The 13,073-nt window shown below is 42.2% G+C and overlaps 1 protein-coding gene across 3 annotated transcripts in view; it reads right to left on the reverse strand.

Annotated features, from left to right (window-relative positions):
* Ankrd45 (ankyrin repeat domain 45) overlaps positions 1-13,073 on the reverse strand; it is a 37,485-nt gene that overhangs the window by 18,206 nt on the left and 6,206 nt on the right. Inside the window, exons 1-2 of one of the 3 annotated variants that reach the window (XM_055624711.1) lie at positions 7,963-8,065; positions 3,257-3,596 (exon numbers count right to left, since the gene is read on the reverse strand). In XM_055624711.1, the coding sequence (XP_055480686.1) occupies positions 3,257-3,596; positions 7,963-7,995 (373 nt within the window). In that variant the 5' untranslated portion in view covers positions 7,996-8,065. Of the gene's footprint in view, positions 1-3,256; positions 3,597-6,050; positions 6,106-7,962; positions 8,066-13,073 lie in introns of those variants that run through there. The other 2 variants (XM_055624713.1, XM_055624712.1) reach the window with 2 other exon arrangements.

Consider the following 13,073-nt stretch of genomic DNA (forward strand, 5'->3'; position numbering starts at 1 on the left):
TCCTTGATTTAATCACTGCAATAGCCCTATAAGGAAGGTGTTAGCCTCGTTACCATATATAATGGGAAGTGAAGGTATGCCTTTCCCAAGGCCATACTTGTAGCACTAGCCAAAGTAAATTTAAAAACTGGGTATGTTTCTATATAGACTTTATATAGAGAAGAGACACACACCCCACGCTAATCTAGGAAAAAGAAGATATAATAGTGACTCTACTTCATCAGAAACCTCTTGGCTCCCTAGTCACCACAGTGCCTCAACCCTCAGACCAATCTGTAAGCCATCATGACAAGAAGGGATAATAAAATGTTAAGAATCTAAAGTGGCCTGGTCTATATAGTGAATTCCAGGACAGCCAGAGCTACATAGTGAGAACTCGTCTTTGGGAAAAAAAGGGGAAAAAAACTACAAAGTGAGTGAATTACATTTGGCTCGGTCCTACACGAGGACTCTGGAATCCTCAATTTTTTTTTTAACATCCCAATAAGCAAGATATTTAAGAACTCTAGCAGCCGGAAACTGGCTTGAGATTTGTATGGTATCTTTATTCTTGACAATCTTAATCTGTTACCAAAATAGCACTGTCCAGGAAAATAAAAATAGAGTTTATCCCTCAGGGTTCTGTGGTATGAGAAGTCCAAGGTCAATTCATGAGGACCACTAGCGAGTCACATAAAAGTTCTCCAATGTGGTGCTCATCTGTATTCCCAGCACTGGGGAATTATTGTTCACTAACCGAGTAACTTGGCTAGAGTGTTCCTGTCACAAAATATAAGGTGAAGCATGATCAAAGATGAAGCCTGAAATTGACCCACGGCATCTAAATGCACATGTACCCTAGGAATACATGCACACACATACAACACACATGAACACACATAAAAAACAAGTATTTTGAAAGTCTGTAACTAGCATAAAGAAATAATGTTTGAAAAAATAAGCATATCTTACACAACTAAAGTAACACACATATGTCAAACCATCCCATCATCCCATTAATATGAATACTTTTATCCTATATAAGTAAAAATTAAATTTACTTTTTAGGATTTATTTACTTCATGTGCGTGAATGTTTTGCCTGCACATATGTCTGTGCCCCTCATGTGCTCATGCTTGCAGAGGTCAAAACAAGGCAGAAGGTCCTAGAACTGGAGTTACGGGTGGTTGGGAGCTGCCACAGGGGTGCTGAAACTCAAACCCAGGTCCGCTGCAAGAACAGGTGCTCTTAGCCACTGAGCCACTTCTCCAGCCCCTCAAAAATTAATTAAATTAAAAAAAAAAACTTTAAAGTCTCCTAACATGCTATCTAAAATAACTAATTAAGAGAAAAATAAGACATCTCTGGACTTAGGGAGTGTGTCTCAGCAGTAAAGTGTGTGTTTCTTTCTCTTTTTTCTTCTTTTGAGATAGGGTTTCTTCGTATAACCTTAGTTGTCCTGGAACTCACTCTATACACACTCAGAGGTCACCCTGCTTTCTGCTTCCCAGATGCTGAGATTAAGGATGAGCAGCACCACCACCTGGCAAGCATATGTTTTTTAACCTGTGTGAGACCTTAGGCGTAAAGTAAAAATGGACACCTTTATAATATTTAGTATCAGTATCTGAACCATATATATATATGGAGTTTCATGTAATTTAAAAGTCTTTTATATTTATATAATAAATGTCTTGCATTTACTTTTTATAGATTTTATAATTGGCTGCTAATGGCCTATAGAAAGCTATTGATTTAAAATATTGATCTTGCATTGATATTTTGGGGAATAATTAGTGCCAACAGCAAATTTTTGCATTTAAGTCTGTGCGGTCATGAGTAAGAACAGTTTCATTTCTTTTTTTATGCGGGGTGGGACGGTTCAAGACAGGGATTCTCTGTGTAGCCTTGGTTTTCCTGGACTCATTTTGTAGACCAGGCTGGCCTCAAACTCACAGAGATCTGCCTGCCTCTGCCTCCCAGAGTGCTGGGAATACAATGTGCACCCTTATACCCAGCTAAGTTTCATTTCTTATACTCTACTCCTATGTCCAGTAACACGCTGCTAAACAGATTTTTAAAACTCACTGTCTGGAGAGAAAAGCTGGTTACTGTGGCATTATGACTCAGAAGGGCTAATTTTCAACTGCCAATATGATGTCAGCCATTCACAGAATACCTGAAGAGTTGACAATCACTTCTTAGAAAGAAAAGGAGAGAGAGAAAGGAAGGAAGCTGCTTACAATGTACTGTATTAGTCTTGCTTGCTTTACTTTCAAGGATCTCCACTGAAATGTGCAAGGAGTGGCTGGCAACATGGTTCAGCAGATATCGGCCCCTGCTGTACAGTCCTGATGACCTGAGTTAGATCACTGGAGCACATGTAAAGGTGAAAGGAGAGAACCAACTCCACATGTTCTTTTCTGGCCCCAGTAGACACGCTGTGGCAGGTGCTTCGCCCCTCCCACACACAAATAAATTAGTTCCAAAATAAAGTTGACTGAAAGCCCCTATGTAATTTTAAGACCTATAATTTTTATAGACAGCATTTTAAAAGTTGTTTGTTGTTATTGTTTTGTTCTGTTTTTCTGAGACAAGGCTTCTCTATGTAGTCCTGGATGACCTGGACTCACCTTGTAGACCAGCCTGGCCTCAAACTCAGAGAGCAGCCTGCCCCTGCCTCCCAAGTATTAAAAGATTTACTACATTCGTATTTCTTTAGAAATTTATATCATGAATAAGTGTGACATTTCTTTCAAATGAACTTTTTACATTTATTAATACAATCACATTTCGCTTAATTTTTTTTTGAGACAAGTTCTCATGTAGTACAGGCTGGCCTCAACTCCTTAACTAGCCTAGCCAGTGACCTTGGTCCTCTTCTGATCCTCTTGCCCTTTTCTTCCTTTGTACTGGAAGAAGAGGCTTGTAGTGACACACCTGCCTCGTGAGGCGCTGGGGCTGAGACCCAGGGCCTTGGACAAGTTGAAGGTGCGCTCTACCAACAGAGCTACACCCCAAGCCTTGCTTGCTTAATCTTTTGGTGTAGGGAATTACACCAGTTTTTTCCTTTTCTAGTGTTATAACCAACCTCTCATTCATGGCATAGACACAACTGACTGATAAGTTTGGGCTTGATGAAAATGGATTTAATGGTTTTCATTTAAAAATTTAAAATTTCTGAAATAGTTATGTAAAGTATAAAGCAAGCACATCAAAGCTATCCTAAAGACAGTGAGGGGCATCTTTAGTTGGTCCCAAGTAAAAGATGAAATACCTCTGGCAGATTTTTCATTCAGATTCACGCCATACTTTGCCAAGGCCCTGATTACATCACTTTTGCCAGCCATGCAAGCTGCATACAGCAGGTTTCTTCCAACAACGTCTTCTTCCAAAAGCAACTGCAGAGCATTCTCATGGTGAGGATGTTCAGGATCTTCGAAAATTTCCTGCAGAGTTTCTACATCCCCTGTGAGAGTAGGCTTCAAGAGGGGGTTCACTCTCTCTGTTTCATCATCTTCTTGGGATTCTTCAGACTCTTGCTGTGAGGAAGATAGTGACTTCTCTGAATACTCTGATTCTGGAGTTTCTTCTGGCTCCATGAACTCTAAAACTACCTAGTACCAGAGCAAAAGACAAAACAAAATAAAACAAAACAGTAGTTCAAACATGTCAGTATGTGTTTATTTATCGAGACAGGGTCTCACTATGTCGTTCTGGCTGGCCTGAACTTGCTATATAAGCAAGCTGGCTTTGAACTTATCAAGATCTGCCTACTTCTGCCTCTGAACTCACTGGGATCCACCTACCTCTGCTTCTTAAGTGCTGAGGTGCTACCATGCAGGGCTACTTATTTATCTTCAGTCAGCCCACTGACAATATAAGATTAAAAAAAATAGGCAGGGAGAGTAATGAGGGTCGGTATCAGACCTGAAGAGAGCAAAAAGCAGGAGGACAGAGGGCTTGCAGAGAGAAGAGAAAGCTTGGGAGGGGCCATCTCTGGGCCAGACTGGAGACCTACGACAGGATAGGCTCCTGGGAGGATATGAGGGTGACTCTAGCTGAGACTCTCCAAGTAGCAGGAGTCATGGAGACTGAAGAGCCACCCTCTAACTAGACACAACTCCTACTGAGGGGAACTTCGATCCAAAATTTACCCGGGGGCTGAGGGGATGGAAGCCAGCCAGCCCCTGACGCTATTAGCGATACCCTGCTTTGCTTGCAGATGGGAGCCTAGCGTAGCTCTCCTCTGAGTGGCTCCACACATAAGCTGGTATAAACAGATGCAGAGACTCACAGCCAAACATTGGGTGGAGTGCAGGGAGTCATGTGGAAATGTGATGGGAAGGACAGAAGGATTCAGAGGGGACAGGAGCTTTCACAAGAAGACCAACAGAGCCAACTAACCAGGGCCCTGGAGTCCTGTGAAAACTGAAGCACCAACCAAGGACTATGCATACACTGGACCTAGGTCCCCTACACAGATGTAGCTGCTGGACAGCTTGATTCTCATATGGGTTCCCTAGTAAGGAAAGCAGAGGCAAACTCTGACATGGACTTTGTTGCCTGCTTCTCGATCACTTTCCCCTGGTGGGGGTACCTCACCAAGCCACAGAGGAAGAGGATACACAGTCCTAATGTGACTTGATATGCTGGTGTGGGTGGGAAGGGTAGAGCTCCCCTTCTCTGAGGAGTAGGGAAAGGGGATGGGGGAACAGAGAGGTAGGGAGGGACTGGGAAGAAAGGAGGAAGGGGGCTACGACGAGGATGTAAAGTGAATAAATAAATAAAATGTTTAAAATGAAAAAATAAATTAAGAGCTGGAGAGATGGCTCAGAGGTTATGAGCACTGGCTGATCTTCCAAAGGTCTTGAGTTCAATTCCCAGCAAACATATGGTGGTTCATAACCATCTGTAATAAGATCTGGTGCCCTCTTCTGGCATGTCAGCACACATGCAGGCAGAATACTGTATAAATGATAAATAATCTTTCACATCTTTAATTAATTAAAAAATAAATTAAACACTTGAAAATAGAGCCAAGCGCACATGGTACACACTTGTAATCTCAGCACTCAGGGAGGCAGAGGCAGGCAGATCTCTGTGAGTTCGAAGCCAACCTGGTCTATAAGGCGAGTCCAGAACAGCCAAGGCTACACAGAGAAACCTGTCTCAAAAAGCAAACAAACAAAAAGAAATGAAAATAATTATAGTCATCAGAAAAGCTACTTTAGCCATTCAATCAATAAAATCTACGATGAGTAAACACATGGCCTCACTATATGATAAAATACTAAATATATAATATAAGTAGTATATTCAAATAGGAACCGATGAGAGATCAAATTGAACTAAAATTCATTAGGAAAGAATCAAAAGAAAATTATTAAAGAAGTTTATCTGCCTAAACATTATTCTTGTTGGGGAGAATTAAGAAATTAGATCACTGGAGCTAAGTTATGAAGACTTTAAGAAAAAAAAAGTCTTTTAAACAGAATCCATTCAAATAGAATTTATTCACTTACTATTATTTATTGAAATCTTATTAATGTTATTTAAATGATTATATAAGGGCCGGAGAGCTGTCTCAAGGTTAAGAACACTCACTGTTCTTTCAGGGGTCCTGAGTTCAATTCCCAGCAACCACATGGTGGCTCATAACCATCTATAGTAAGATCTGGTGTGCAGGCAGAATGTTGTATAAATAATAAATCTTTTTTAAAAAAAGAAAAAATTCTTATATAAATTACAAATACATATTTTTTTGGTTTGGTTTGGTTTTGAGATCAGTCTTGATAGGTAACTCTGGCTGCCCTGAAACTTGCTGTGTAGACCAGACTGGCCTTGAATTTGCAGTGATCCTCTGGTCTCCACATGTCTAGTGCTGGGATTACAGGTATGAGCTACTACACCCAGCTTAAAACTCACAAGTTTATCTTCTGCCCTCAACAATGTAATACATAGGAGAAAATAATAGATTTTAAACAAGATATATGTAACAAAAGTGATATATGGTAAGTACCATAACGTACGAAATTCTATGAAACTTTAGAAAGAACAAAATTAATTACAGTCAATTAAGGACGTCTTTAAAGTTCTCACTCTGGCGACAGTGGGCAAAAAGAGAGGCCCTCAACCACGAGGAGGTTTTAATCCTGTCAGAAACATTTAATGTGCTTGAAAACAATCTTCGGTGAACTCCGGCCTGCAGCCTCCTGAGAGACACTGAAGTAAAGGATCCAGTTAAGCTGCACCCAGACAGCAGTGCTGGGAAACCAGGTGATTTCAGTATAATTGACCCAACAAGCCTAGATAAGAGTTTGACAGATCAGAGAGGAGAGGCAGAAAGAAGGGCCAGTACTTCAAAAGTTCAAACTGATGAGAGCAAGGGCTCTAATTATTCACTTATCTAAGGCAGTACCTCCCAGAACAAGGTTCCCTCCAATCATGTTACTTAATAGATAGGGGGAAGAGACAAAGAAAACAAATGAGGCTATTTTAGGTCTGGATGTGGTAATAAACATGATGAAGAAACAACAGGGAAGGATAGAGGGGGAAAAAACTTAAAATAGGAGGGATAAGAAGATACTGACACAGTACTGCAGAGGATGAGAGAAGGCCTCAGGAAAATAAACATTCCAAACAGCACATTTTTAGACTTATGGAGCCTTGCTGTTTGTGTGTCACATGATTACTCTCTGTGTAGCACGGGAGCAATCACCGGCGTCACACCAATTAATGGGTATGGCTGTGGCTAAAATATTTACAAAATGGATAGCTCAATAGCAGCCCACAGGACATAGCTTTCCTATCCTATTCTTTTTTTTTAATAATTTATTTAATTTTATTTTATGTGCATTGGTTTGAGGGTGTCAGACCACCTTGAACTGGAGTTGCAGACAGTTATGAACTGCCATGTGAGTGCTGGGAGTTGAACCTGGGTCCTTAGGAAGGGCGGATAGTGCTCTTAACCACTGAGCCATCTCTCCAGCCCCCTCCTATCCTATTCTTAAGGACACAAAACAAATTAATGTTCTCTATGCCCCATACATAATAACATAAGCTTCGCAGACAGTAACGAGTACAGAAAAGGGAGAGTATCGTGGGCGTAGGAAGGCGGAATGTCCCTGATTTAATCCTCCTTATTTAATAGAGTGTTCTGAAATGAGGATATAACGTGCTCTGAGTTTCTTAACGGTCATGAGACATCCAGAAACTTCCCGCCTACACATCAGAAACATCTTGAGGCTGCAAAGTACCAAAAATAGAAAATAACACTGGTCTGGTTGCCAACCCACAATCTAATCAGCGACCGCAGAGATGAAGGAAAAAAAGGGCGATAGGCTGAACTCATTCTGACTATGAGGAAGATGGGCTGCAACCGCACGTTGGAAGCAGAATTCCCAGAGGGTGATAGTAACAGGGTGGAAGGAGGATTAAGGGTGATGAGATCCGAATCCTATAAACAAAGAACTAGGAGACAGATGAAGCCTCCCGAAGTTTTAGCGAAGTCGACCCCAATGCCTCTTGTAGCCAACTGAATTCTTTCTTCCAAAATAATAATGATAACGATAAGAATGTTTCTTAAGGATTTTTAAGTCCCAGGTCCCCGAGGGGTCGGATCCTCACCCCGTCAGGTCAGCCCTAAGCACCCAGGATTCAAAGAAGAATGAAGGCCTGAGGACCCACACAAGGAGTGCCAGCCTTGCGGTGCTAACTAGGTCACGTGGAGCACGGTGGTTCCCGGGGGGGGGGGGGGGGGGGGGGGGCTTGTGAGTTCGCCGGAATCGCCCGGGGCCTTCTGCATTGCCCTTTGGCTGCGGCGGGATGCACGAAGCCCACGGGACACACAGAGGCTGAGGATTCCTGGGAAGGCGCCTACCGCGGCAGCCCCTGCCCTAGCAGCCCGGAGGGATGATACGGGTCTATCCTGCCCCGTCGACCCCCGTCGCCCACCCAGGATCTCAGCTCCGGGACTCTTACCTCTTCCAGGGCCCAGGCTTCCGCAGTTACCATGGCGACGGCGCACTTCGCGCAGCCGCGCCTCACCCAGAGCACAGCTTCTGGCTGGGCGGGAAGGTCAGGGATGCCAAGGCACAGGACTCTAGAGGGGAGAAGTGTGGAAGAATCCTTCCAAGTTACGAAAACCTGTGTTCCGACGGTGGTGTGAAGGTGTTTTATTTTGTCTAAATTTAATAGATCTGTATTTAACTGCTTTTATTAAAATAATAAAAAGGGTGTGTACGCTCGCTCCTGGCTAGTTTGATCTCTTTTGCCTTTAAATAGTTTTTTGGTTTTTTGGTTTTTTGTTTTTTTGTTTTTTTTTTTTCTAAAAACGTGAAGATAAATTCTATTTTTTAAAACGCAACTGAACACCTTGCTTAATTTTCTACCTATTTGGGGAATTTATACAAAGTCAGTCTCACCTAAACTCCTGACAACTCGCAAATGCCAAAAAGGAGGAGCAGAAGGAACTTGGAAGTTACATGTATAGATTCTTTTTTTTTTTTTTAATTCAGAAATTTACAATCCAAAAAAGTCTTAAGGGTGGGGAGGACCGGGAGAAAATTGGAGAGAAACGAGCAGAAAAGTGCCACCTTACTCGTTAAGCAATATACGTATTCACGTGGTTTGGCAGAAGAAAAAAACAAAAAACAAGAAGTTTTTGTTCTGAAGTCCTGTGAAGGGAGACATCATTTGTTGCTACAATGACGTCGTTAAAGAGGACGTAATAGTCCAGAAGGGCTCAGCATTTGCGCTGAAGCTGAACACCTGTTTAAAAAAAAGAAATCAGTGTTTCGCTCTCTCTCTTTCTCTCTCTCTCTCTTTCTCTCTCGCTCTCTCTCTGCTCTCCCTTCTCTCTTTGCCTCGGTTTCTCTCCTAGGAGCCCCCCACCATGTCTCCCTTACCCTCCTTCCCTCTCTCTCTTTACCTCCATCCAATAAACTCTTTCCTGGCAGAAAAAAAAAAAAATCCGTGTTGGAGAGCTGGAGAAACGGCTTAGCAGTTAAGAACATGTATCCTTGCCGTTCGTTTCCAACACCCAACCCACCTCAGGCAGCTTGCAGGGGGCTGACGCTCCTCTGACATGCTTAGGAAATACACATATACACATGCAGGCACATAAAAATAAATAATGAAAAATTCAAAGTAAGTAAATAAAAGGCGTGAGAGTCAATGAATTTAATCATGTCTTTAAAAATAAAAATAAATGTTTTCAGGGCATTGTAGCACAGAACTTTAATCCCAGCACTTGGGAAGCAGAGGCAGACACAGATCTTTGTGAGTTTGAGGCCAGTTGGGGCTATGTCTCAAAAAGGGAGGTCTGTTTTGAGACAGTGATGGCCTGTCTCAAAAGCAACATAAAAACCAAAGAATGCATGACGTAAGGCCCAGGCAACATACCAACCACTATCGAGCTGAAGTTCTGTAATGTAAAAAGAAAAATCTTAATTATTTTTGTTTTGTTTCTCAAAACAGGGCCTCTCTGTATATTCCTGGCTGTCCAGGAACTCACTCTGTAGACCAGGCTGGCCCCGAACTCACAGAGATCCACCTGCTTCTGCCTCTGCCTCTCAAGTGCTGAGATTAAAGGTTTGTACCACCACCATCTGGCTGAAATCTTAATTTTTAGATGTTAAGATTCTTTAATTTAACCAAGTTGTAGTGGTCAGAATTTTAGAATTTGACATGATAGGCAGGGACACAAGCCAGAAGCTCTACGAGCTACAAGCTTACTCCTGTAGTCACATCTAACAGATTTGTTCTACTGAAGTCCCTTTCCATTACTGAAGTTGGTGGTGAGAAGCCAGATATAGCTTAGGTATTAACACATCATTTTGATATGTTCTTCCTTTACGGTAGTCTTTTTTTAAGGGAGGTCTGTTTGTTTTTAATATCTGGATAGAAGATGACATCACACATCATTGTATGTAATTTTATTTTAATTAATTTTAGAGGCTGCAAAGGATTTGCAAATATAGATATTTCTTAAAGGCTTTCAGTGGAATTAAGTATAAGTCAGTGTTTGATTTGTTGCTGTTTGCTTCATTCTGACTTTTTACACATTTATTGGAGCAGGGGGCACCCTCCTGCCACAGCATGTGAAGGTCACAGGCCAGCTTGCAGAACAGGTTCTCTCTTTCCACCATTCTGGTGCAAAAGGTCAAACTCAGGTCATCGGGCACTGCCACAAGTGCCTTTTGACCTGCTCACTCATGTTGCCAGCTCTGGTTTTGGGTTTCTGAAACAGGCTCTTGCTATGTATTACAAACTGTGTCTAGAACTCAGTCTGAAACCTAGGCTGGAATCAAAAAGGCAGTAATCTTGCTTTGATCTACTGGGATTAGAGATGTACAGTTGGCTCTAAATAGATTGGTTTTTTTTTTTTTTTAAGATTTATTGTTAACTATGTGTATTTGTGTGTCTGAGAAGGGGTCTGTGTGTGTGAGCGCAGGTGCCACCGGAGGAAGAAAAGGGTGTCAGAGCCCCTGGAGTTGGAGTTAGGGGCAGGTGAAAGTAACCTGACACAGGAGCTAGGGCACAACTCAGTTCTTCTGCAGGAGAAGCACATGCTGAGCAGTCTCTCCAGCCCCAGTTTCTCAAAGGTGGTTTTTGATGCTCTGAATGCTGGCACTCTACAGGAGACCAGAAACTAAATAGATTTGAGAAACACCAAGCAATTGAATCCCGTTCTCTGGTCAGATCGTGTCACCAACAACTGTGTGGAGCATTAAGGCAGATAGAGTCAAAATGGATTATGAAGGAGCTTCCTGGCTCATGTATGGCCCAGGTACAGCAGACTCGCTTCCATTGTCATAGCTTGCATGTAGTAATACTCCAAAAGCTCAAATGCTAAAGACTTGGTCTAGGGCTTTAGAGACTGCTTGTTCGGGCTCTGACTCTCAGTGGACTCACAAGCTAATGGCATTATGGAGATGATGGGCAATAGGAAGTGGAACATAAATAAAAGAAGTAGGTCACTTGTGGGGTGGGAGGAGACTCTGGGAGGGTTTGTTTTGTTCATGGCCCCTTCCTGTCTATCTCTCTGCTTCTTGACTGCCATTAGGTGCAGAACCACACTGCTATGAGAACCTGCCTTGCTCAGGACCAGATAAGTAGAACAAGACAGCATAGAAACCTTGAAAACCAGGGGCCAAAATAATCTTTTCCCCTTAAGTTGCTGCTCTCGGGTATTTTGTCATAGTGATGAAAAGTCTGAATAAGACATTCACAATTCCCTGCACCCTCTAGCCACATTCTCCCAAGCTTGACATGAGAAGGTTACCCTGGAAGGAGCCACTGGCTCTGAAGGGGACAAATACACATGTACAAAAGACATCTCAGCAAGAAACTATGACTGGTAATGGTGGGGGCTCAGCTCAGACACTGAAAGCCTGCAGAGCAGACACTATAAGTGTCAATCACACCTCCAGACACTGTATCAGCTCCAAAATTATGGTGGAAAAGGGTTTCCTAACTGACTGAAATTGATTTTTATTCACCCTGGAGAGGATGTCCTTCAAACATCAATTACCTTGTTGTAGAAAATGTTATATTTCTATAGTTTAAATCTAGGAATCATGTCTTTGGGTTTTGTTTTGGTTTTGTTTTGTTTTGTTTTTGAGTCAGGGTTTCTCTGTATAGACTTTGCTGTTCTGGACACACTTTGTAGGCCAGGCTGGCCTCAAACTCAGAGACCCGATTGCCTCTGCCTCCCTAAGCACTGGGATTAAAGGCATGCGCCACCATGTCTGGTGGAGTCATGTCTTTGTGCAGTGTTGGTTCCTGATGAACTAGTTCAGGAAGGATACTCCCATTGTAACAATATATTAATTAATAAAAGTGCTTTATAATACCTTACCCATTAGACCACGGCAAATTCTTCACAGGAATCTCATCATTACTGGTAGTGTGTGTGTGTGTGTGGTGCATGCATTCATCCATGTTCAAATGGAGGCCAGAGCTCAGTATGAAATGTTTTGATGTTTTCCTCCATTGCACTCCACTCCTAACCTCACCCACACACTCCCCTCCCCCCGCCCGCCTTTTTTTTAACTCAAGGATATTTCATTAGAGTTTAAGAGAGAAAACAACAGGACAGGAAAGCTGCTGAGAAGAAAATGAAGAGAAGGAAGAAAGTCATGCTTTTTTTGAATTAGGGTTCAAGAAAGCCAATAAACTCAAGGACAGGGTGATGCCTCAGCAGTTAAGAAAACTGACTTCAGAAGACCTGGGTTCAATTCCCAGTGCCCACATGGCAGCTCAAAACCATCTGCAACTCCAGTTCCAGGTAATCTGATATCCTCTTTTGGCTTCACAGGCACTGCACACACACAGTACACAGACATATATGCAGGCAAAATACATACACACATAAAATAAAATTTAAATTTTAGAAAAAGTCAAAAGTTGGAAAATTCAGCAGTGGAAGTTAGCAAACCAGTTGGCAACCTATTGCACAGTGGTAGAAGAGGAGCTACAGAGAAAGAGTATGAGGACCCAGAGGGGTAGGAAAAGGCATGCTTAGAATTTATAAAAGAAGATAGAAGGAAAATAAAAAGTTGTGCTTTGGGGGTAAGAACTCAGAAAAGCAAGCAGCTTGCCAGTACTTCATGACAAAAGCTCTGTAAGAGGCTGCCATGACTTTGTCTGTTTGTTGAGACAGTGTCTCTCACTGAACCTAGAGATCGCTGACTGGCTAGCAAGCTTCCAGAAGTCTTCTTTCTCTGTTTTCCTGAGACTATAGGTACACACCACCATGTCTGGTTTTCTATGTAGGTGGTAGAGATTGAAAAGAGGTCCTTACAATGAACAAGCACTTTTCTCAATGGGCCGTTTCCCCAGCTCTCACCACTGGCATTTCAAATACTGAAGAATGGCTTGGGTCACATGGTACCTCAACGAAGCCTGAAAATAAAATCTTTAAGCCTTCAAAGCCACTGTATGAGTCGAAGCAGCTTCCTAGATGAAAAAAGCATGCCAGGTATTGTGGAAGTCTGAAATTTGTCCTGTCCTATAAAAAAAGGATCCCCTTTTTGAGCATATCTCAACATGCTCCAGATAGGACAGCCAAGCCCTAAAATTATACAGAT

The sequence above is a fragment of the Psammomys obesus genome, unplaced genomic scaffold (assembly GCF_907164565.1).
Source record: "Psammomys obesus unplaced genomic scaffold, mPsaObe1.curated_primary_1811, whole genome shotgun sequence".
Classification (NCBI taxonomy): domain Eukaryota; kingdom Metazoa; phylum Chordata; class Mammalia; order Rodentia; family Muridae; genus Psammomys; species Psammomys obesus.